The 26,355-nt window shown below is 43.9% G+C and overlaps 1 protein-coding gene across 15 annotated transcripts in view; it reads right to left on the bottom strand.

Annotated features, from left to right (window-relative positions):
- The window catches only part of LOC310762898 (disks large homolog 5-like), a 124,284-nt gene extending 100,126 nt beyond the window's left edge, over window positions 1-24,158 (bottom strand). For 10 of the 15 annotated variants that reach the window (XM_083614542.1, XM_083614541.1, XM_083614557.1 and 7 more), the window contains exon 1: window positions 22,303-24,158. In XM_083614542.1, coding sequence (XP_083470668.1) covers window positions 22,303-22,657 — 355 coding nt within the window. In that variant the 5' untranslated portion in view covers window positions 22,658-24,158. Of the gene's footprint in view, window positions 1-18,187; window positions 19,050-19,385; window positions 19,464-22,302 lie in introns of those variants that run through there. The other 5 variants (XM_083614546.1, XM_083614544.1, XM_083614549.1 and 2 more) reach the window with 5 other exon arrangements.
- Window positions 24,159-26,355: the final 2,197 nt, after the last annotated feature.

Raw genomic sequence — 26,355 nt, 5'->3', positions numbered from 1 at the left:
CCAATCTTTTTTCTGTGCCTGAAGAAGGCCCTAAGACCACAGCACAAAGGAGGGTGGAATGATATCTAACTTGTCGGGAACAAGGTGCCATTTCTAGGGGGAACAGGCAGGCAGACAAAAGAGGATGCTCAACCCTTTCTATGTCCATTGATTTTCACTTGCAAACACCCCCAACGGCATTTTGCCCCCGTCCCCCACCTGAGCTAAAATGGCCATTTGCAGAAGAGAATTCAAATATATCCACACACACCCTGCTTGGTATCTTGTTTCCCTTGCAATGTGTAGTTCAGCCCAGTCCTAGGCTGTTCACTGGGTCTGATCCCTGAATTAGGCTGTGAGATTATCAATGAAATCCACAAAGTATTGAGCTTGTTATGGAAAGGGAGCTATGGGAGGAAAAGGGTGAGGTACAAGAGAAGTAGGTGCATGCAGGTGGCAACTATCCACTGAAAACCTTGGGCAAAATCCAATGTCAGTCAAGCAGGTCTCCCCTTCCTCTCCCGCACCCTCCTCAGATCTGCTCCAGAGTCTCCTAAATCTCTGGAGCAGATTCTGCAGGAGCATCGGGGTCTGTAAGTGGGAGAGAAGATAAAGGAAAAGCCATGTTGCACAAGCAGAAGTCCTCCCTGCTTGGATGTGGACAGCACTGGACACCACCCTCTTTTGAGACAGTACAAAGGAAGCATGGTGTATGGGGAGATGAGGCTTGCCACTCAGCTGTAAAGAGGAAAACCAAAAGAAGTAAGGTCTACATACAGAATGCTCATCTGTCTACCGTATTTTTCACCCCATAGGATGCACCGCCACATAGGACGCACCTAGTTTTTTGGGGGGGAAATAAAGGGGAAAAAATTATTTCCCCCCCAGGTGCGCTGCGCTAATGCCGAAGCTTGGGGCACGCGGAGCTCAGCGCGCCCCAAGCTTCTGGGTGCCGGCAAGGTCTCTGCTAGCCGTGGGAAAGCCACGTGGCTCTCCCACGGCTAGCGGAGCGCTGCGCTAATCCCGAAGCTTGGGGTGTGTGGAGCTCAGCGCGCCCCAAGCTTCTGGGTGCCAGCAAGGTCTCTGCTAGCCGTGGGAGAGCTGGGTCTCCCACGGCTAGCGGATAGCTTCCTGAAGCCTGGAGAGTGAGAGGGGTCGGTGCGCACCGACCCCCCTCGCTCTCCAGGCTTCAGCGAAAGCCTGCATTCGCCCCATAGGACGCACACACATTTCCCCTTCATTTTTGGAGGGGAAAAAGTGCGTCCTATAGGGCGAAAAATACGGTATTTCATATTTACCCATCCTACTTGTATGTATCTCATCCTTTCAAAGGAAACTCAAAGGATACATGGGGTTATCCAATATTTCCTCAGAGCAACCCCTTGAGGCTTGTTAGGCTGAGAGTTAGTGAGTTTCATTGCTTGTTGATGCAAATCCTTCCCTATCCACGACACCCCAGGGGAGTCTCTTCATATATACCCACCCAAAAGTGTTTTAGAATCTTCCCCTAAACTCAGAGGACAAGGGAATTAATCCACTGAAGTAAATAGATGAACCACTAAAATATACAGGAGTTGGAAATACGAGTGCTACAGATGGCCATAGCTGTCCTTTAAAAGATTCATACTGTTTTGAGGTCAGCTTTTTTGTCTTATAAAAATTTAAAGCAGAACACCGTCGATGCTTTTAAAACCGCACCCCAAGCTTTTAAAGATGAAAGATTTTGCTCGATTAGTCCTAATTATGGCAGCATCAATGAAGCTAGAATGTCAATGAGTGTAATAACTTGGTCCAAAAGTGACTGTAAATGCAAAAGGACAACACAACAGGATCTCATGCAAAAGCAGAAGGATCTGACCAGTATTTCTTCAAGTAGTGCAAGTCAAAGCCACCTAACGGTCTGCTTGATTTCTAATCGCAAACCTATCATAAAAAGCACAACAGATTGAAACCCAAGTCACTGGGATACCAGCTGACAGGTCCTCTAAAAAGGGGGCGGGGAGAGAAAAGAAACATAGCAACCTGCTGACAATGCACTTTGGACAGCCAAGCACACAACAAAGGCCTTTTGTTCCACATTAGCAAAGACACAGTGGTTGAACCAGTTGGCCTACTGCTTTAATGCAGGCCTGTATTGCGACAAAAAAGACTTGCTGTGACCTTAACAGAAAATTAGTAAATTGGTGTAGAATTACAGACTTCTAATAGGCCAGCCAAGCGGTAGAAGAACAGAAAATGTACTCTTTGCTAAGGGCGGTGGGTGGGAAAATTTTCTAGAGCATTGGGGAATCTTTCCAGAACAACGTTCAAAATCTCTACCTGCTAGAAATCCTTTCCCACAACAACTAACCCTGCCTTCCAGCACAGAACCGTTGCATTTTTGAAATGAATTTTGTATCTGGAGGTTGCAAATTTATTGGGATAGATACTATAAATGAAAATAGCTGGACATACTTACAAGCTACTGAAAGAGTTAATTATACCTATCCAACAGAAAAGTTGAGGCAGTCCTCCATTTAACCATTCCATGCAGGCAAGTAAATGGAATTCCCTCCAGGTGAGTGAGTAGACTAGCAAAGAGCAACAGAACACTATTACAGTGGACCCTCCGGATACAAACTTAATTCATCCCAGGGGTCCGTACTTATCCCGAAAAGTCCGTATCTGGAGGTGCCACTTCTAAGCATGTGCGCGGCGAAACTCGGAAGTATAGACTTCCGGGTTTGCCGCGTTCGTAACTTGAAATTACATTACCCGAAGGTAACATAACCCGAGGTACCACAGTACACCTTGCCAGCTCAATATGCTCCACCACCCCAGTTTTTACTCATGAGATGGGTCCCTCTTACGAGTAAAAAGTAGGTTAAGTAATTTTTTTTTGCAGGCTTGTAACTTTTGCAGGCCTAGTAACAAGGCTGTATTCAGTGTAAAAATACAGTGGAATAAACTGCTTAGTCCTGTATGCTCTTTTTTGTGGTTAATACTGCCACCCAATTAAAGAAATCTTAGTAATTCATAGAAGTTTAACAATGCTATCTTATGCATTTGTACACAGAAGTTAAGTAGGACTTCCAGGCAAGCACGTATAGGATTGCAGCAGTCATATACAGGATTGCACTAACCACTTGCATAATTGCACATATTAATTAATAGTTCTGAAGGAGGGAGAAGCACTTTTTAAATTATCATTCTGCATGCTTTAGTTTGCAGCCTATGATCCACAGTGGGGCAGGTATGGATAGAGCCCAGACAATAGCTGGTGAGCAAATTAGTAGGAGAATATGAGAGGAGGAAAGACATGATGGAGAAATTAGAGGGCAAGCAACAGCACTGGGGCAGAAGTGGCTGAGCAGAGAAGGGGACAATCATGCGTATGCAGGAAGGAGGAGCTGGACCAACTTCTACAAAGTCATTCGCCATTCTCAGGAGAGGATATTTTTCATTCTGGCAGTTAAGAACGCTGCAGGGGCCAGGAGGCAACCTTGTTAGTCGTGTCCAATTGACACACGATCACCAACATACAGGGACAGGGCACGCTCATATGTAGAATTCTATCAGTGATATTTTATCCACACGATCAGAACAAATTTCAGGAACCAAAAAGTTTTCTTGAAAAATGCGACTTCTGTACTGTCTGGCCCCAAAATGGCAGGCATTCCATTTTGGCAACTGTAACCCTGCTGCCATTAAGGAAACCCTGGTTTGGCACCTATCTGAGTTTCTAACACTGACAGCAGCAGAAGGTAGAAGTGCATTGGGAAAGCCTGCATTACATCCACTACATGAGATTGCTAGCTGCATTAAAAAAAACACACAAGTTGTTCTTCTTTTCTTCTTCTCATGGAACAAATGATTGTGTTCACTACTGTTTAGGCTGGTGCTGAGAACAGTTTTGTTCTGGGAGCAAATTAACTCCTGCATTGTTGGAGTTGGGTGCAAAGAATAAAGAGCTTGCCTGGGATAAGACAGTCAGCATGGATTGTTAATTATGAAGGGCTGCTGGTTGGGCAGTAGAGCTTGGGGAGAGGGAGTTTGTATTCTCTAAACTAGCTAGGGAGGCAAGCACAATGCTTCAATTTAAAGAGGGAGATGGTTAAGGGACTTACACTTTGTGGGAAGAGTGAAACAATACAGTCTTGACCCATAAGCTCTTTTCCTTAATTTTGGGGTTGGTGGGAAAGAGCAGATTTTAGTTGCTCAGTGGAGAAGGAAAGACACTCTGCATGTGCTCAGGATGACTTTTGCTATATCCCCACTGGTTAGCAGAAATTGTGGTTGGCTATCAAGCCCAGATACAATTTGTTGATCCCAGGCAACAATGGTTGCCAAGGTCTCATGGGAGCCCCAGCAACAAAAGGTTAACCTTAGGAACACCAGCTGCTAGGGAAAATAAAGGATGAGGAACAAACACAGTGAGACAGACAGAGGGAGCAGATTAATGAAAATCAAGAATTGCAATAAAGGCAAAGCAACACCTAGGCAAAGCTAAGGAGGAATGAATGAAAAACATATAAATGAGTGGCTTTAGAATGGGGATGTGATTTGGGAAGCAAACACTAGAGAGAAAGATGTGCCAGACACTCTGCACTTAGCAGCAGACAGGGGATCAAAACAATGGCCATCTTTAGAAACAGTTTTCACAGCGCCTTCCCACAAAGCCCCTAACAGGGAATTATCAAGTGGGGACATAATCAAACAGAGACTGGCATCCATAGCTTAGTGCTTACTACCTGATGTGTTTGCAGCGCCAAACACCATTATGATCTCACTCCTTTTTGGCTATGTAGGTTGGATCCCCACCTCCTGGCAGACAACTACGTACACAGAATATACAGTGGGGAAACTTAATTTTCTACACTCATTGCTACTGCTTCTGCAAAAACTACCATATTTTTCCATGTATGACTATGCTTTTGCTACAAAAAATAATGCAAAAATTGGGTGTCATCTCATACACCGATAGTGAACGTAGAAGGGGGACGTGTGATTAATGGCAGCAGCAAGCAGGAGACTGGCAGCAGTGATTGGGTGGGTGACTGGCTGTGGCTGCAGCAATTGGGAAGGCGACTGGCGGCTGTGGTGAGGCGGGCAGGTAATTGGCGGCTGCGACAAGTGGGCTGCTGGTGGTGGGGAGCGGGCAGACAATTGGTGGCTGCGGTGAGGGGTGCAATCGGCAATGGCTGTGGCAAGCGATCGGCAGTGGCGGGCAGGCAGGTGAGCGATTGGCGGATGTGACCTCCTCCACTCCCCCTAAAAGCTAAACAACTTAATTTCTTAATTTCGGGTTAAAAAAAATAGGGGGTGTCTTATACATGGAAAAATACGGTAATTTGGGAGTGGCAGGGGACTGGTGGAAGTTGCACAAGCTACTTTTGAGGCCATGGCAGCCCAGGGGGCGGGCGCCAAAGAAAGATGGCAAATGGATCCAATGATTATATTGTAGGCGTACTTGAAGAAACTTGGAATAAGCCCCAGGTGGAACAGATAGTTCTTCAGATAATTTATGCCAAAAGGTTAACTGCCCATGGAAAACCAGCATAATGTCTGCAGTTATAAGACTGGTTACTGAAAAGGTGGAATAACACAGGCCTTTTAAAACTTACTTGCGCCATAGGATTGAGACAGGAAAGGGGTCTTAATTCGAATAAAGTCTTTCATGAAGAACAGATTTGTTTGATGCTGGAAATTGCTACAACAGAAATAATGTATAATAAAATATGAGGTTAAAAATATGAAGCCACACTTTGCTCTATCATCTTAACAGGGGAAGGGGAGGAAGCTGCCGCAAAACATCATCTTGCTACAACTTCCTTAAAATGTGCAACAGTAAACTAACGAAATTACACCCGCCACTAGCTCAAAATGCTTTTCACGCAGAGCCTACAGGGCAGCCGCACAATCCCATGACCCACAAATAACCTTGGCATTAGCGTTTCTTCACACATGCCCTATTTCCTTAGGCATCTCTGAAACTTCAAAACAAGAGATGCCTTTTAAAACCTTCAGCTGCATTCAAATTTCCTTCTCCATAATGATGCGAGTGCCAGGACGCACATTTGACACCATCACCATGTTTTTCAGCTACAACTTCAACCAACAAGTCAGCTGACCCTACAAAGAAGAAGGAGAGAGATAGTTTTCCCAGAAGTATTGGCTTGTTTCAAGAACTGAATGGAAAAGGCCTGAGAATCACGTCACTACTGGGAGAGTGGAAACAAAAGAAATCTGGATTCTTGTTAAAAGCTTCCTACCCCTCTTTTGGGACGTGGGTGGCGCTGTGGTCTAAACCACTGAGCCTAGGGCTTGCCAATCGGGAGGTATCACCGCAACAGGGTGAGCTCCCCTTGCTCGGTCCCTGCTCCTGCCAATCTAGCAGTTCGAAAGCACATCGAAGTGCAAGTAGATAGGTACTACTCCAGCGGGAAGGTAAACAGCGTTTCTGTGCGCTGCTCTGGTTTCGCCAGAGTCATGCTGGCCACATGACCCGGAAAAACTGTCTGTGGACAAACGTCTGCTCCCTCGGCCAGTAAAGCGAGATGAGCAACGCAACCCCAGAGTTGTTCGCAACTGGATTTAACTGTCAGGGGTCCTTTACCTTTTTACCCCTCTTTTCCCACTAAAAAGTGGCACACCATTCTGTCCCTAGAGCTCCATGAGCTGTGGTACAGTGGTTAGAGTACTGGACTTGGAGGTCTGGGTTCAAATTCTTCTTTCTCCATACAGTTTGCACAGTGATCATGTACTCATTGATGAGATTTCACCCCTCCCATATCCAAGAATCTGCTGATGTTCTCTGCTGATTCTCCAGAGAGGAGGGAGCGGTTTCTGCTCTCTACTTATTCCACTCCAGCCTCACATCAGAGAGAGAGAGAGATCGTGTGTATAGATAAGGTTACTGCTAAGAGCAGCTGCAGACACTCAGTGCAGTTCAGCATTTTTGTTTAGACTTCATTTAGCTCTGTACATAGTTGTGTATTATAGTTGTAGATAGAATAAAAGTAGATATTCTACAGAGCTGCTCTCCGAGTCGTTTATGCTCTTCTATACTCTGCTATACTCTGCTGTGCAACGACTGTCTTCGGAAGTGAATCTGGTGCTCACAACTCTGAGTTGTGAGTCCACAGCACTTTGACCTGTTCCTGTGCAGAAGGTGGTCTCTGGAAGTGCTACCCAGCTCGCCTAGCCCAGTCGGGGCTGAAGTGGATGGGTCCAGTCGGTGGCACTGGCTCAAGGGCGATGCTGACAATTGTTACCTCTCAGCCTAATACGCCTTACAGTTGTTGTAATGGGGGGGGGGGAGCATCTTATGAGTTTGCTTTGAGGATCATCAATATATTAAATATAATAAATGAAACTAAGGCTGCACCCACTTACCTGGAAGTAAGCCCCATTAAATGCAATGTAATGGTTAGGAATGCATTGTAAATCAATTTCACTCAGTCTTCTCCATGTCCTTTAATCCCAGGTAACTTTAATCACAAAGTTATCAAAGCAACGCCAGGCTGCTGTGCACAATTTAACCCAGGTGACAAACGTGGTAAATCTAAATAGAGGGGTGAAAGGGGAATTCCTGCACAAGTGGAGATGGAAAGATTAATGGGCATGTGGAGAGCTTTGAAGTCTGAAGATAATGCTCACAGTTCTCATTACAGTATAATATTAATGTGACTTAGTCACCAAGAGCAAGAAATCACCGAAGACGACCTGTGTCATTTCGAGTCCCATTTTGAATTCTACACTTGGCCATACTAACAGCAACCTTGGTACATGGACCAAACTTGACACAGACAATGATCTTATAACTCAGCCTGTCGCTCAGTTTTCCAAAGCACGCATTCAAGGAGGAATACTATTCAGTTGCATATACAACAGTTTACAACTGTTCAATATATCTTCTCCCACTTTTATTTCTTTCTCTCCCAACCCCTCTCCATCACTTAAGTTTGGGCATGTAAACGTGATGCACTAGGGATAGAGTGTGTCTCTCTCTGTCCATGTTCCTCTTACCTATTTTGGAGGGAGGATACTTCCCTATATCCCTGGCAGGTAGGGGAATGAGAGCCTTCCTCCACACACCGTTCATGTCTTCAAAGGGGTGGGGAATGGGGGCACAAAACACACACACAGCATGTCCTTGAGATTGAGATGCAAGGTAAACCTTGACAGAGCTGAAAATGGGGACTATCATGTCACTGAGAGGTGGGGAGGAAGGTGCTTCAGATTAGGGAAGGACACAGAATCATAGAGTTGTAGAGTTGGAAGGGGCCACAAGGGATCATCTTATTCAACCCCTTGCAATGCAGAACTCTTTTGCCCAATGTGGGGCTTGAACCCACGACCCTGAGATTAAGAGTCTCATGCTCTACCAGCTACCAAATTGCATTGGAGTTAACAGGGGAGAAAAACCCAGTATTATTGCCTCTCCCCCACTCAACAACAGATAGAAACTCTTTGCTATCATGCCTGGAGGGCAGCAGGAGCCACATTCTCACTCATGTTGCCTTTGGGGGGTGGGATCTGGGCTTGGGGTATGCTCACTACGGAAGCCAGGGGAGAAAGATGCACAGAAAGATACTTGCTAGCATCTTCATCCCTGAGTAACACGGCCTGGTAATTCTACTAATTTCTGTTGGGGGCTTCACTTCCTAGAAGCGTTTGAGGTGGAAGGTTGGGGTGGCTAATGAGCATAACTGCACTCCACACTCCAAACTGAATTACTACAAAGCACTTTGTGATGCAGCCCTTGAAGGATACTCAGAAACTTCAAATGATCCAAAGCACAGCAGCCAAGATAGTGGCCAGTGTTCCACTTATAAAATTCTTATAATGGAACAAGCATTACAGTATTTGAGTTCTAACAATTATTTTTTAAAAATGTAGTAAATTAAGTGAAGAGCATTTTCTCCCTCCTTCCACCGCCACCATACTGGTTACATAATTTTTTGCACAGAAGTTGCTTTCTGTTCCAGCTATACTAATTTAAACAACAGCACAGATATATAATCAGTGGCTTAATGCCAGCTGTAATTACGCCCTGTTTGGGTTGATTTGCATGAATGGGGAGACTGTTGTACTCTAGTTGTAGCTGATAACCACTGTAGTTTATTATCCGTGTAATGACTACTTCAGCGGTTGTTCACATAAAGGAGTGGTTCTCAAAGTTTTTTCTCTGGGCCACACTTTCAAAATAAAAAAATGCGCATGCCACAATTTTTAAATTGATACCCTGGAAAACACAACTAGGATTGTCCTCAGTATCACTTCATGTTCTTGCTCTCATTTTGAAAAGGTATCTATCCATAATCTGCAAATAAAAAAATTATGTGATGCTATCCCATTCCATACTACTCTGTACTACAATGAAATGTTTAAATGTTTCTTTGATTGTCCTTGAATCTTCCTGCCACACTTGGTAGTCTCTCCTGCCACTCCCTTTGAGAACTACTGATGTAAAGATACCTTACAGGATTTAGCAATGGTGCGAGTGTTCTAACTACTGAGATCAGAGAGGTAAAATGTTTTAGAACTTACACACAGTACACGTTGGCTTTCTGATGCCACAGACTTCTGTCCAAAATTGTTCAAATGTGTCCAGCCTATTAGCTATCATTCAGGAATATTAAAGCTCCACCTTTGGGACTGTGCTCAGAGGAGGCAAAAAACATTGTGTCTGGATAATGCTAGGAGGCTTAATTCAGACACTACACCAAACTATGGTAAGGAAAGCTTAAATGCAGTTTAGTGTGATGTCTGAAACAGACAAACCATAGTTAACAGTCATTGCTCTGCCCTTGGAGGCCACTATCAATTGGACAGGTAAGCAGAGAGAAAATCAAAGCATGGAAGCACGTGCAGGTTTGCCCACACATTTCTAAGCTATGTTTGAGTTCAGACAATGATTTGGTGCAGTATCTGACTTGAAGCAAAGTGTATACAGCCTACATACCAGGGTGAGCCAAATTACATGTGTCTATTCCACCATCAGACATCTACACATAAGGCTTAGCATTTATAGGGCCTAAACATAGCATGTAACACACACCGGGCAAAACTATATGAGCACTAGTCCTCAAGAATTAGTGAAACAACTGCTATGTTTAAGCTTGTCTAGAAGGACCCTATAAGCAATCTATGCTCATGCAGATGTCTGGCAGTCCCAGAGGCAGAGCAGAAATGGCATGCCCCATAAACAGAGACTCAAGCAAAAACTGATATGGTTGGCAGCAGAGTTTGTATTCCTTTTCATCTTTAAACACATGACTGCTTTTGAGATATATCTTTGTTTACATTAGGGGATGCGACAATCACATAAAATTAAAAACAATAAAACACTCAGGCAAACATTTCTGAATATATTCACAAAGTTGTGTCAAGGTGTATATAGCAAAATTACAACAATTATTACCAATATGAAATGATGCATAGTGATGTGTATTTGCTTGGATTGTGAGCATAAGTATTCTGTATCAATAACAATTAGCTTTTATGTGAAATTATGGGGGGGGGATTAAAATATATACTTCATGCATGCCAGACTATGGTACTGTTCTATAATTCTATGAAATGCCTCATTATTTGTGTAATCCATCATCACCATCATCATCATCGCACCAGACTGCATAAAAATTGTCATGTTTCTTTTGGCCTCGCTGCGTTTAATTTTTATGTCAGTTTTTCCAATAATGCTGTTTGTGAACTGCATTATATCATTGGTCCATAGTTAATAACTGTAATGATTTCCATGTTCTGGCAATAGTTTTTCTTGCAGCAGTTAATATATGTGTTATCACAGTTTTTGTTTCTTACTTGCAACGTATCGTGACTATATAAGTTAAGCAGAGCCAGTCCTGGGGTCATGGGGACTGTCTGCCTTGTAATCAAATATATTTATGTAAATACATTAAAAAAGAACTGACCATATTTTAAGTTGAAACAGAACGTACATTGCATGGTATCCTTTTCAATGCAATGTTCCTGCTCTAAGTGTGATGGATCAATGACACATTAAAATTCAATTTATAGAGAGTAAATGGATGTGGTTCTATGGTTTCACACCTAACGTACCGGTATTTTCAAGCCACTTTTTGTTAGGCATTTTAAGCACCCATGCAGAGAGAGGCAACAGAAGAAGCAAATAGGAAAAAAGAGTGCTTTAATGATTAGCAATACACTTTGCTCCAAACCAAGGAAATTTATAGCAAACAAGACTCCCTTCTACAAATCCACCTACAGGCATTTAACCCCCCCCCCAAAAAAAAAGATTTCTACTTAAACAGCCCCAATTAAATAAGGCAGTGCAATGCTAAGAGAGCTAAAATCAAGGGAGTATTTGTTTATTTTCTTTCAAAAAGAGATGCATTCCCTGCTTTCATCCAGTGTTCAAGATGGCTTCTAACAAAGAAGCAGCAGCATATCTGAAGTGTTCCTGCATGCATTATGCAGCGTACAGTTTGGCTCCCTGGAAATCACAGCTAATTTTGTCTCAAGTTTCTACCCTTCGTGTTGTGAATGAATTGACCAATTTACACAAACAAAACACAGAGCATACAACACTCTAGAATCTGAAATGTGTAATAGTCACCCATAGACATCCACAAGGGAGCAAGGGGAGCATTTGCCACCCCAATTAATAGTAATATCCAAATCCCCAACTACACACACACACACACACACACACACAGTTTCTAGCTTCAAATAACAAAGTCTGCATTCACACGACAGCTTTTTTCCATTTTTGCAACTTTCCTCCTATTTCTACAGTATATATGAGCTTTCACATGATGTAAAAGCCACTTCCAGAAGTATTGTGGAACAGAGCACAAGTTTAACAGTCTTTTCCATCAAGTCCCCCCCCCCCCAGAAGCAAATAAACATGCACTATATTCCACTATAGTTCCAGAAACAGCTTTTACATCATTTGGAAGCTCACATATAATGCAGAACTTAGGGTTAGGGAAAAGTGATGAAAACAACAAATTGCTATGTGAATGCAGCCAAAATATACAGACCAGTTAGCATTATAAAATCATAAAATTGTAGAGTTGGAAGGGACCCCAAAGGTCCTCTAGTCCAACCCTCTGCAATGGAGGAATAATAATAATAATAATAATAATAATAATAATAATAATAAATTTTATTTATACCCCGCCCTCCCCAGCCAAGACCGGGCTCAGGGCAGCTAACAACCAATAATAAAAACAAGTTGATTGAAATACAACTTAAAAACATTAACTAGATCATGAAGGGCGGATGGCCATCCAACCTCTGCTTAAAAATCTCCAAGGAAGGGGAGTCTATCATGGTCTACACAGTGTCGTCTGCTTTAACAACTGGTTAATGCTAACTATGTATAGCTTTGAACAAATGAACTTGAACTGTATACAGTGTATACAGTGGTACCTTGGTTCTCAAACTTCTACATGCAGACATTAAATAGAACACAGGACAACTAAAAACTGCATCATGTTACTGAGTCACATAAAAACCAAATCATGTTATTTGATATAATTCTCTCGCGTGTTTCTTCAGTCTGAACTGAAGAAAGAAAGAAACGTGAAATTATTGTGTCTCGATTTTGGTGGGGTTTTTTTTCTAAACACACACCTGTTTCTTCAACATGCTGCAGATGATGGCGAAATCAGGTGAGTTGATTTGAGAGCTGCCCAAGTTTATAGTATATAGGAATTGTAGTACTAGATTGTCTTATACAGTATAGTTATTTGAAAGCATTTTAAAGGGGTAATGGGCAAGCTTAAACAACATTTTAAAACGTTGCCTTTAAAAGCATTACACTGGTCATCTTAAGAGAAAATATTTCATGCCATGTTTTTAAATTTTCTTGATATTGCAAATTCCTTTCATTGGAAAAATGGAGGGAAAGTCCATGGTGTGTGACAATGAACCCAAGTTTTCGGGGTCCTCATATATTTATTCCCTTCAGCACTCAGGGAATGTGGAATGTGCTGCTTCATGGCTTATATTGCCTCTCTGCAAAGGCCCCAAATTCTGCATAATCACCAATGCAGCAAGAATAATAATAATAATATATCGAGCAAATTCAGACAAAACCCACATCATCTACATAATTTATTCCAAGTCAAGTGAGATTTATTTATATATGCTTTCCGTGCAATTACTGCACTCAAACTGGTACAATGGAATATTGTATGAGAAATCAAGTTTGTTACAAAAGTGAATACTCAAAACTATCAAATCACGGAACAATCTGAATAATCAAATCTCAACAATTCATTATACTAAACCCACCATCAACATTACAACAACAGAATTAAATAGTGATTCATTTTATCACCAGTAGAAAACAGCAGCAACAAAATATAGATTAAATTAAAAGGAGTAGAATCTGCAGCAAAATGTTATCGCGCAAGACGCTCCTGTTCAGAGTTCCAGCAAGCCAGTCACACCTTGTTTCAAAGTATTCCATTCCATTTCCACACACCCCTGCAACAAGATAGGCTCAGTCCTCAATAAACTGCCCCCCACCTCCCCTCATCCCTACAATAGTTGTTTGGAACTTCTGCAAAACTCTCCTCCCACAAAGCCTGGAGATACCTCCTTTCTGTGCATGGATGTTTCCATTGTGGCAACACAAAAACCCACACTTGGTGAAATAGTTTGCCATTACCATATTAACTCGAATGTAATGCACACCTTTTTTGGCCAAATTATGTCACAAAAATTAGACTGCACATTAGTTTTGATGATGCATTTACATTCACCAGCAAATATTTTTTGGGTTTCAAGGTTTTGAAAATTGAGGTGCACATTAGGTTCGATGGCGCATGAGATTCACGTAAATACGGTAGCACAGGAACAATTAAGGTATTAGAAACACATAGCTAAAACTTCAGTTTTATGGAGAATATGTTTCTTTAGAATCAGTGGCACTGTCACAGGAACAAGCATGGCGCCAACATCTTCATGGCTCTCTCAGAACACTACTTTCCCAGCTCCTGTTCCAAAAAAACTTTCCCCATATACTGATGACATCTTTATCATCTGGACTCATAGACAGGAGTCACTGATGCAGGGAGACCGCTGAGTTTACATCAAGAGATGTCAATACTATTTACTTTCAGACTAATCTGGGGCAGTGGATTTCCAACGCATTATGTGTGCTAATTGGCAGACCAATGCCACAATGTCTGTGTTATCAACCACTGTTTTGTGAATTGTCACTGTCTACAGTTTTTCACATTTCACTTCCCACTGACCTTGGTGTTTATTATTTTCTCCAGCTGTGTGTGTGTGTATGCACCGGTAACTTAGGATAACACTTCATACCTCCAATGTAGTCCACAAAAACATGTTATGGTTCCCTGACTCTTTGCACCTTTAGCTAAAACCTGAACACCTTCAGTGTAGTCCAAGTGCAAAATTTGTTTTCCCCCTGACATATGAACACAAGACATTAACAGGTCCCAGAGCCAGTCAATAGTGCGTGGTCTTATAAATGCATTCTCCAATAATTTGATCTGCAAATATGCTCAATGGAACCCCTCACTGCGTTTCATTTGGGAGCATACTGAAATCCCCCCAAAAACATAACACACTACTGAAGAGAACCTTGCAAATCCCAGAAAAGGATGTTCTGACCCTGCCTAGGAGATTCATCCTTATACGCGCCAGCCAAGCAAAGAAGCACCCTTTTTCAGAAGGGGATTCCTTTGCTCCTCACAACATGTTACCAGGAGCCACTACTGCTACAACCAGAAATCTTCCTGGTATGGCGTCATCATTGATGGCTTTTAAAATAACTTTGAAAATATTTTTTATTCCTGGCCGTATTTAGCTAATTTGCTATGGGGGGAGTTAACCGCAGACTTTTAATTCTGTATTTGTATTTTATATTATTATTGTGTTGTGGTGTTATAAAATGTTCTCTTAAAACTGACTTGCAGGGAGAATGAGCCCTGAGAGGTGGAGGGTAGGAACACATTACATTTTTTTTCCTGGTACTTTTAAAGTTTTTTATCAGAAGTTTTACTAAGCTGTTAAAAAAAAGTTTAATTTGGGGGCGGTTTTAATCCTGTTATGGTTTCATCACTTTTTAACTATTATCTTTTATATGTTTTTAGCTTTCTGTATTTTATGTGCGTTAACTTGCGCAAGCCACCTTGAATCCTGGCCTGGGAAAAGGATATAAATGAATGAATGAATGAATCTTTGAACCATTTCATTTCACCAACTATTGTTAAGATTAACCACAGTTTAGGGTTAATATGTAACACTAAAATGGAACTGGAAGCTTCTGATCTCACTGTAGCCACGTTCTAAGACGGGGGAGCAGAGTACATATGCTTGAGACTTGTTGCTGCTCATAGAATCATAGAACTGTAGAGGTGGAAGATACTCCCGAGGGTCATCTAGTCTAACCCCCTGCACTGCAGGAATCTCAACAAAAGCATCCATGACAGATGGCCATTCAACCTCTGCTTAAAAACCTCATCTTCATGACACTATATGCAAACCAAGACATTCTCTTTTCCCACCATGGTTGTCAATGAGGAAGTAAATTATGCTGTATGAACTTGTGACAGAGCAGTGTGATAATACACCTTGCCCACTCCCTCAGTTTTCTTCTATACATTCAGCTGATGAATGCAGGAAAGTGACTGATCTATTTGCACCAGCAAGCCAATAGCAAGTGACACATGCAATCATCTCGAGGTTCGGTTACTTAAACTGGAAAAAACCAAACTAGCGCATTTCATATAATGATGATGATGTCTGGGAGTCTACAGGCAAGATTGTTAAAATGTATATACAGAACTCCTATCTCCAAATCTGCATCAAGAAACTGCTAACGCTCAGAACACAGATTCAGGTTTTGTCCTTCAAGATGTTAATTTTTTATTTGGTCATGCTTTAATAACTGCAATGCATCAGAGCTATGACTCAGAAAAAAACCACATCATCAAGACAGAGTGTGTGTGTTTTGAGCAAAAGTTTTGCTTTGTCATCCAATACACATTTCCGTTTGGTATTCCCAGCCAACCTACAAGGCTGTCAGACACAATGCCCTCAATTTAGTAACTTCACTATTATTTTTAACTCTGCCAAAGCAATTAAGTAAAGCTGCAATCCTATGTCTGCTACTAGAGAGGTTCATTGAGCAAAATGGGACTTGCAGCCTAATGTACATTATTCAGAAGTACAGTGGTACCTCGAGTTACAAACGCCTCAGGTTACAAACGCCTCAGGTTACAAACGCCTCAGGTTACAAATTCCGCTAACCTAGAAGAGTTACCTCAAGTTGAGAACTTCGCCCCAGGATGAGAACAGAAATCATGTGCTGGCAGCGCAGCGGCAGCAAGAGGCCCCATTAGCGAAAGCACGCCTCTAGTTAAGAATAGTTTCAGGTTAAGAACGGACCTCCGGAACGAATTAAGTTCGTAACTAGAGGTATGTTTTACCACTGAAGACATAAAAAAAATTGTGACAACTGAGATGAGTCATCCATAACTCAAGACTTATCAGGAGCGCCTAGTTGCCCGGCAACTCTTATTTAAGTCATAACAGTTGCTGGGCAACAAAACTGCATTTGCTTATCCTCGCCTTTACACCTCACCTCCTAGGAGCAGGGACCTGGCTTTTTTAGGTAGCTAAAACTGGCTTCCAGCTCCTTAGTTGCAATTCTGTAATTGACTCAAAGGTGCAAAGTAAGTAACTGGGATTTGAATGGCAGCACAGCCAAAAATATTTGGCATCCCCAAATGTTGGCTTGGCTTACTAGGTAGCCACTATTTGTGGTTGCCTGCGACAGGTGCAGAAGGAGCTCAGGAGTGAGATTGGGTCTTTGCTCAATTACAATGGAATTTGGAAAAGGTAAATAACTGAAATGAACAGCCTAAGAAGCTCCAGCTTCTTCATAGCTCCTCTTCAATTTTCTAGAACTCAGAAAGAAGAAGATTGTGCTGCCATTCCCCTTGCTAGCCAGGGGGCATTCACCATTGCTGGATTTCTGTAGGACTGGCCCTGGGCAACCTCAAGATCATAGAATTGTAGAGTTGGGAGGGCCCCTGAGGATCATCTAGCCCAACCCGCTGCAATGTAGGAATATGCAGTTGTCCCGTATGGGGACTGAACCTGCAAACTTGGCGCTATCAGCACCATGCTCTAATCAGCTGAGCTACCCAGGCAGCTATAGCCATGTGTCACTAGCAGACTATCCCCTACCTCATGCCCTAGCGGAGCTACACAAATAATAAATGCAACGTATATAATAAAAGTATTACTTGTGATAGAAAAACAGGCCATGTCCTGCCAAACTTCTCAAGTTTCCTCCTACTGTGGCGCCAGCTCCGGAGGACTGCAAGTGGCTTCCAGGCTAGCTAAGGGTCCAACCCCCCCCCCTCTCAAAAAGCACCCCCATTCTCACTTCAAACAGAGCCCCAAAGGAAATCAGACACACAGAGAAAGAAGACTACCCACGACATTTCTCTTTAAAACCAACGTGCCTCCCAAAATCCTAGATTTTGTGCCCACTACACACACATGCACGTTTTCTTCTATGTACGCCATAATACTATCCAAATAACCATGATGATTTTATGCAGCTATCCTGACAGTGATACGGCAAATAGCAACCCTTCTCTGACCGCACGGCGTTAAACGTTACAAACACAGAATACTCACAAAGGAGAGCAGAAGCCTTAACATTTTGGTTCCTGTCCACATATTCAAAGCACAGTAAACTGTTTATCACTTTAAACTCCAGCAAGAGCATTCAAAGAGATGATTGGCTGTCGCCAAACAAGCCTGTAATTTAATTGTGTTTGCCCTAAATTCCTTCATTAACTATACTCTAAATAAGGAGACGGCTGGCTGAGGGAAAGGGCCTTAGGCTAAGCCAAATGGAAACAAACGTGACACAGTCAGAATATATGCATTTTCTTTATCCTATAGATATGCAGAAATGCTTTCCTTGGCTTTTATATCTTTTTTATAAAAGTTATTTTTTAAATTTTAAATTGTATTCTGACAAAATAATAATCATAAATAAAAAAGAATAAAAATGTGCACCCCACCACTGAGACCATTCCATTGTAACTATCCAACCTCCCAAAATTTCAACACCTCTTGCGGCGGTTTGACCCCTTTCCATTTTAACAGTACAAATTCTACAAACACCCTCCATATCTCCTCAAAATCATTTATATCTAACATACAGAAAAAGACAAGTCACCTCTTCAGGAGTTGCAGTGACCCAGTCACAGAGAACTGGTCACAAAGCGAAGGTTTGTCCTCAGGGTGAGGGACTCAGGTAGGCCTGAACTCCAAATTAAAGGCAAGAAGACACTTGCAAGGAACCCAAGGAACCGTAGGGATCTGTAAAGGTGCCTAAATATTCCCCTCAGAACAGATTTCCCTCAGCACTGCCATAGGAAAACAACTCCCACAGTAATTTAGAAGAAAGTTGCATCAGTTAAAAGCATATGAAATGTTTACCCGAAAAAAAATCGCCTCAGAATGAAGGAGCCTCCCCAAATCTAACACATGGCTCTGTCAGCACTAACGGAGATGAAAGTTTAGAATGAAAACTGTCAGAGAGGCAGCCATATTCGTCTGTGGCAGCAAAGTCCACAATATTTAGGGAAGTTTTTAATGCCTGATGTTTTATTGTATTTTTAATGTTTTGTTGGAAGCCACCCAGAGTGGTTTCCAACAAAACCAGATGGGTGGGGTATAAATAAATAAATTATTATTATTATTATTATTCCCAATCCTCATTCTGACCCAGGCAGATGAAAACAGCAAAGAAATAAAGGCTCTATAATCCCAAACACGAAATTTAAAATCCTTTGGATAAAGAAACCCCGCAGTGTCCTCAAGGATTGCTGGAACTGGAAATTAACTTGAGAGAGAAGTTACCACTTAGATGCCCCATAGTATCTCAACTGCAGTCTACATCCTACTCAAGTCATCGCTAAAAGCACCTCAGGAATATTTATTTTGAGGCCACCACATTCACAAGGAGGTGATATTTGTGTGAAATAGTGTCTCCACTAGAGGGTGAATATGCCTCTGAGGTATTTGCACGACAGATACCACAGAAGAGAACTGGCTCCAGTTTACCTCAGACACTCGACAACTTGTTTGAGAGAGAGTTAATGGCCAAGTTTGCCATTTTTTGCGAGGTCTGATGCAGAGATGCCAGATCTAACATGGTAAATTACATAAGACATTTCTATAATAAAGAATGTTAGCCAAACAAGTCTAGGTCAAATATTACAGATAATAAAGCAAAGTTCCTCAAAATGTCAGAAGTGGTCCAGAAACTTTGTTCCAAACACCCTCAACAGGGCTTTAAGATTCCTCCCAAATACCGGGTATTCACTGCCCCCAAGATGAATCAAGAGGGTCTTAGGCAAGTCTCATCCTACCCTGCCTCACATGGTTGTTGTATTGTTCCACAACTCTTCCCATATTGGCTGTTTCTCATGGAAACTCAAATGTTGGCACACGATCTGGGACTTTCTTTGGAGCTCAGTTCACTACCCCTTGCGAATGGAGTGTACCCTAAGGAACTGGATGCATGTTGCTTTGAGGGTCAAATCAGATATAATAGTGGCAGACACACTTGTTTATAAATCTGCTCTGTTATATAGGCTGATTTTTCAAGCAGGTGACAGTCTGGGCCTTCAAGCACTTCCCAGTGTTAGAAACTCAGATATATAAGCTAGACACCAAATGGTTCATTAAACCAGGGTTGCAGTTGTCAAAACAGAATGTCCAGTTGCCATTTGGGGGCCAGACGGCTCAAAAGACGCCTTTTTCCACCACCATGTGGTGGACCTGTAAAAGGGTAACGGAGTATTGGGAAATAATTCATAATGAATTGAAAAGAAATGTTTAAAAATACTTTCCCCCCCAAAAAAACCAGAGTCCTTTTTGCTGGGGATAATTCAGATGGAAATTTCCAGGTGTCAAAAAAGACTATTTATGTATGCCACTACGTCTGTGTTTTGTTAGCCCTAAAATGGAAAACGAGTGAGGTCCCAACTAAGGAAAAATGGCAACTTAAATTGATGGAATATGTGCAGCTTGCGGACCTAACATATAGAACAAGAGAAAAAGAAGAGCATACGTTCAAAGAAGATTGGAAAATGTTTATTGAATATATGGGGGAACTTGTGTACATTTGAAAACATTGGCAGCATTAAGAAAATTCAACAGTGTACACAAGTTGTGAGGGATGTATTAATGGAATACTGAATGGGTTAGTTTATGTAAAATAGGCAGGGATTTATGATATGCAAATTGAACCATGGAAAGAGAAGGGAAGTCACACATTTTATGGTTGTTTAATGAATACCTATTTTAACTTGTAAAATAGAAAACTTAATAAAAATTATAGACAAAAAAATCATATTTTTCAATACAACTTTTGGGTTCCTGAAATTTGTTCTGATTGTGCAGATAAAATATCACTGATAGAATTCTACAGGATGTGTTGCTAGTGTGTGAAAACAAGCCAGATCCAAGGATCCCCAGGCATGCACCTCCAGATGGTGGAGACGTCAGGCACCCATCCCTGCATGCAAGCATCTTCACTTGGTTGCAAGTGGCCGATAGCCAGGTGCAAAATGCACCTGGCGAATTTCAAACACTGTTCTTGCCCCTCAATCAATCTCCGATACTGGAAATGGGTACGGCGGGGGGGGGGGGGAGCCTGAAGTGAAGGAGAGAATCCTACACCCCCAATCTGCATCAGACCACTGCCTCTACAGTAGCCCACTAAACTATGCCTTTGTCTGAGACAATCTGCAGATAAGCGTCTTGGCACAGGTGTATTTGCAGAAGGTTCCTGCATTGAAGAAATGTGGACAACTTTCAAACTCATAATTAAAACGAAACTTCTCTTAGCTCCTCTCACTTCCCAAGCAAGAATAGTCAAAGCATACAGGAAGGCTCTGTTGCCTTTCTACCCATGGATGAAGTCAAGTCCTGTTGTATTCCACCAGACCACTCCAGTTCAGTCAGCCACCAACAGAAATAATTTCAACACTGCAATTGGCCCTGAATATTTTAGTGGCTCATCCACATTGGATGTAACAGCACTGCTGACGGAGGGCAAAATTTCAGCTTTCCACTTACCAATACATTCACTGCCTTCCAGGCACAATAATGGTTAAAGGCATTAATTAAACAAATATGCAGCTTCTCCAAAAATGTAATATCAGGAAGCAATATCTGCTTCAACATTTGTACTTGCTCAACAAGTAGAGGCACCTTGTTGCAGAAAAGAAGCAAGGCTCGTGAACATAATAGTGAGGAGGAAAAAAGCAGATTAGGAACAATAACAACCCCTAAATCAGAGTATAGATAAAACTACCATCAGATCTCAGTCAATCTTCTGCCTGCCATCACTGTAGGGATCCTTTGGATCTGGACACAGTGACATATTGCGTGGTTTTAGTGGAAGGGGTCCACACATTTTGGCTTTGCTGTTTGCCATCTCCACAAAACCCTTTGGCCAAGTTCTGTGGCAGGTGCAAAGCACTCAGGGAAGGGAACAAAATTTGCCCCTGTGCTGAGTTTCTGTGGAAGGCAGAAGAAGTGCCTTGTTGCTGCTGGCACCTTCTGCAAAGCCCAATGGATGAGAGACCAGTAGCCTTTCCTCCCCTCAAGCTCCCTATTTATTTATTTTCCTGCCTCAACACTGCACTGGGCTTGTTCAGGAAGCAATGGCAGCACCTGTTATAAATCTACTGGCCTACATGGTCATCAGTATATATTTAAAAACTTGATACAATCATGCTGAAAACTGCATGCCTACATTTCACACATGCACACCAAATAGCAGTAGAGTCGAAAACCATTCAGGCGACATGTGTTAAATCTACCCCTCCTAGCCTTCTCCAGCCTGGTGCTCTCTAGATGTTTTGAACCACAACTCTCATCAGTCACATCCAGCAGTGCTAATATGTGACATCCTTTTCCACTGCACAGACGTTTGACTATTAATAACAACAACAGATTTTAAACGGAGCTTTTTGCATCTGTTGTGTTTTCCTCTATTGCTCTTGGGTGCATTTTTCTCCTCTGGTTTGCATTATTTGCAATTGGCGCTACTGCTTTAACTTCGTATGTGTCACACTGCCTGGAGAGGGCGATCTGCCAGTAATGCTACTTACTTCTACTGCTGCCACCAATACTTTACAGCCTGAAGTGTGCTACCATGCATTTCCTCCTGGCTCCCTGAATCAATGCAAGCAGGCAAAGCACTCCCTTGGTCCCTGTATCCCAGGCTTCCCCCACCACCACCATGCACCACGAGTGATGCAAAGCCCCACTCACCAGCCGCCTCGCCAGGCTGCGCGCCCGCCACGCCGTTATTCAGGTACAGGATGGAAAGCAGGTGAGGCTGCGTCTTCTCCAAGGCCACGCGCAGGTCCTGGAAGTGGTCGCGGTCCTTGGCCAGGAGCAGCTTGATGAGCACGTCGGCCTTGCAGGCGCTTGCCGAGGCTCCCTCCTTCCCTCCATCATCGCTTCCTCCTCCCGTTACCATCCCGGCTTCCTGCAGCTCCCGCAGGTCGTTGGGGCTCAAGGTCCCCGCAGCATCCAGCAGCTCGATCACCTTGTCCACCTCCGTCATGGCCTGGGCCAGACTCTGGTGACATTGGGCCAGCAGTTCCTTGTGCTTCGGCTCCATGGCAGCCGGGAGGCAGGCGCTGCAGCCCCGCCGAAAGTAACTCGCCAAACTCCTCGCCTCCCGGGAGGAAGAGCCGCGCGCCCGGTGCGCGCGCCAGAGGCACAGTGGCAAAGAGAAGATGCTTGGCTATCGTGCGTTGTGCCTTTGCCTTTCCTTTCCCTGTCTTCCTTCCTTCCTTCCTTCCTTCCTTCCTTCCTCCCTCCCCGCACAACAGGCCCCGCCCACCCCTGCAATCAAAGGGAGCTGGACAACTTTTCTATTTCTTCCCCTGCTCTCCTCCCTCCCTCCAGACAAAGATCCAACGACCCCTCTTCCTTTTCCCACCGCAAAAGCAAGCGCAAAAGAGCGGCTACATTCCGCCTCCAACCCCCCTTCAAAGTCGCCACTCCGGGGGAGAAGATTTCCAGAGAAAAGGGGGAAAAGAGTGAGGGGAAAAAAGACTTATTTTTGCACACACTCAGGGCAAAGTTATGCAGAAGGGAAAACAACTGTTGCTCTTTCGCTGCCTCCTCGATCAAGCCCACCCACCCCTCGCTTCCCTCTGAATCACCAAACTCCAAATCAAACAGGTAGCTCTTAAAAAATACCTTTCCTGCACCGGGTCATCACGCGCTGAAGACGGCGGAGGCTGGCGTGGTTCCTGCGTTCCCTAACAGTTCGGCACCTCCTGTCACCCACCAACTCCCCCCTACGAGAGAAAAGGGGGGGACCCTCTCCTTTTATTTCCCCTCCCCCTCTTCTGTTGTCTTCCCTGCCAAGGCTTGGAGAGTTCAGCTGCAAGCTCCGAATTGGCTCCGCTTTGGGCAAAGGGCTCCCCGCTTCATCTCGGCCCTAAAAAAAATGAAAGCTCGAACCAACTTCTCTCCCACCCAGAGTTGTTGGGGTGTTTTCTTGCAGGGCAGAGGCCCCGTTTATACAAAAGAGGGGGGGTGGCGGTGGAAAAGCGAGGGGGGGCGAGGCTTCAATTCCTCCCAGGGCCTCCGCTCAGGAGCCCCGGCAGCCGCACGCAGCCATATTTGCTGCACCGGGCTTCTGCCGCTCCTGCAGTTTTTCCTGGGTGCAGGAAATGCATTTCCCTGCGTTGCCTGCGGCCGCCTTCCTCTCGGCTCCGGGAGAGAAGAAAGCGGGCGCCCGCCCCGCCCCCAGCAATGGAGAAGCGGGGGGAAAGGAAGGAAGGGAGAAAAAGTGAGGAGGGAAAAGGGGTGCAAAAGCGGGAGGCAACAAGCACCTAGCAGGAGGAGGAGGAGGAAGGGATGAGGGCGATGGCCACTCGTGCTGCTGCCGTCGTTGTTTGCTCCATGCTTTGGATCCTCTCTGTTGCTGCTGCTGCGCCTTTGCTCGGCTAAGTTTCGCCTTTCCAGCTCCCCGCCGCAGCTTCCTCCGCCATAGCTCGCCCTGGCCGTCAATCAAAAGAGCCTTTGCTTTGGCAAATGTGTAAGGCGAGGCAAACGGGAGGAGGAGCTCTCTCTTTCTCCAAGCCGCTCCCTGGCTCTGTTCAAGAGTTGCAAGGGAAAGGGCGGGGGTGGGGTGGTAGAAGCCCGTCCCACTCTTAATTACCGTCCTCCAACTGCACCTTTTAAATAGGTACAGGCAGCGCTGCCAAAAAAAAAAGCTCTTTGGGATGGACGTTATCATTTAACAAATGCTGCTTTGGTGCTCCTTTGCTGTCTCCCCATGTGGACAGTCTTGCACCCAACACCCTTTCATCTTACCCATTACGACTACCTTGTAGTGAAGCTTTGTTCTTTGTGCTTCACCTGTCAGCAGCCAAGCAAGCTGCAGCATGATGACACACTTGCATGTTTATTCTATAGTAAGATAGCAGGCATCACCTTTTTTAGCTCTGGCTGGTTTGCCAGCTGCAGCTCCTTTGGGAATAGATAGAGATGACTTTGCCACTGTACACCATGCTCCGGTAACTTCCAGGCTGGGTTATTGCAATGCACTCTACGTGTGCCCTTGAAGAGGACTCTTAAGCTTCAATTGGACCAACATGCAGAAGCCAGGTTTCTGGTTGAGGTTCCATTTAGATCTCAGATAAAACCTGTGTTTTAAAACAGCTGCACTGGTTGCCAGTTTGTTTCAGGGCCCAATTCAAGGTGCTCGTGCTAGTATTTAAAGCTGTAAATGACTTAGGCCCCAAATATCTGAAAAACTGCCTCCTTCCCTATGGACCCTCTCAGGTGCTAAGATTGATAGACCCATCCTCTTGTTGGTTCTTCTGTCCTCAGAGGCTCAGGGGATGGGTTTGGTCCAGGAAAGCGCATTGTCTGTGGCATTCCTAAATTGTGGAACTCCTTCCCTTCTGAGGTGGCACCTTCATAATACATCTTCTGGCAAATGCTGAAGATGCACCTTTTTAGCCTGGCTTTTGACACTTCAGCTATATATTTTTAGGACTCACCTTATTTTTGTGATTATAAGTTGCTTTAAAGTGTTTTTAATAGTGTTCTAATGTTGTGACCTGTCCTGGGACCTTAGAGTGAAGGGTGGGCTAATATTCATCATCATCATCTGCTCAATTTGGAGTCAAACCATGCCTTTATCCACATGTTTGCCCTCCAGCCTATCATCTGTGCCCCCTCCTGTTAAAATTAAGGGGGTTTCAGGCGTACAACACCTGTATGAAGACTGAGATGGGAGGATGGCAATGGATAGGAAAAACTACCATCCCTTATTCAAGAGATTTAAAAAGCAAGGGGGGAATCTCTGGGTTGCAAACTTTCCCATGAACTGCTCCTAGAGCAACTAACCTCAACTGGTCACAACTTGAGGTAAGCGGGTATAGTCACAGAGAAGGAAATCCTGGGGAAACACAGCCGGATGGGCGGGGTATAAAAAAAATATTATTATTATTCTCATCATCATCATCCAAGCACTTCTATGTCACTGTGGGAAGCCCAGGGCAACCAGGGTAGATACCTTATAAAGGTGAAGGTAAAGGGATCCCTGACCATTAGGTCCAGTCGTGGCCGACTCTGGGGTTGCGGCGCTCATCTTACTCTATAGGCCGCGGGAGCCGGCGTACAGCTTCCGGGTCATGTGGCCAGCATGACTAAGCCGCTTCTGGCGAAACCAGAGCAGCGCACGGAAACACCATTTACCTTCCCACCGGAGCAGTACCTATTTATCTACTTGCACTTTGATGTGCTTTTGAACTGCTAGGTTGACAGGAGAAGGGACTGAACAACGGGAGCTCACCCCGTCACGGGGATTCAAACCGCCGACCTTCTAATCAGGAAGTCCTAGGCTCTGTGGTTTAACCCACAGCGCCACCCGCATCCCTACCACAGGGCTCTAAATCTCTTAGTTCCAGGCATGGAAAGGCTGAGCATGGGACCAGAGGTCTCAAGTAGTCATACACATGCCTGACCACCGAATTGCATCTGCATTCCCACAAGTGACATTTGAATGACTTCTTCTGCCACATATTACACCATCTCATCCTGTTCCAACTTGCATGAGCTGACAGATTGACTGAAGTATGACTGGAAGCAGTTCCCTTTTTAAGCTCATCTTGTGGAAAATAACTTTGTCGAAATGAAGGAGTCTCAAGGTTGTGCTTTTAAAAATCACAACAAGATGCACAGATAGCAGCAGAGAATTACACTGTATGGTGCATGTGCACACCAGCCTCCCTCAAGTCACTCTGCCCACAGTATTTCCTGTCCCCTTTTTGTTCTTCTCATCACCTACAC

The sequence above is a fragment of the Podarcis filfolensis genome (assembly GCF_964270895.1).
Source record: "Podarcis filfolensis genome assembly, chromosome: 5".
Classification (NCBI taxonomy): Eukaryota; Metazoa; Chordata; class Lepidosauria; order Squamata; family Lacertidae; genus Podarcis; species Podarcis filfolensis.
Note: the sequence above shows the minus strand (reverse complement) of the source record. Positions and strands in the feature narration are given on the sequence as shown.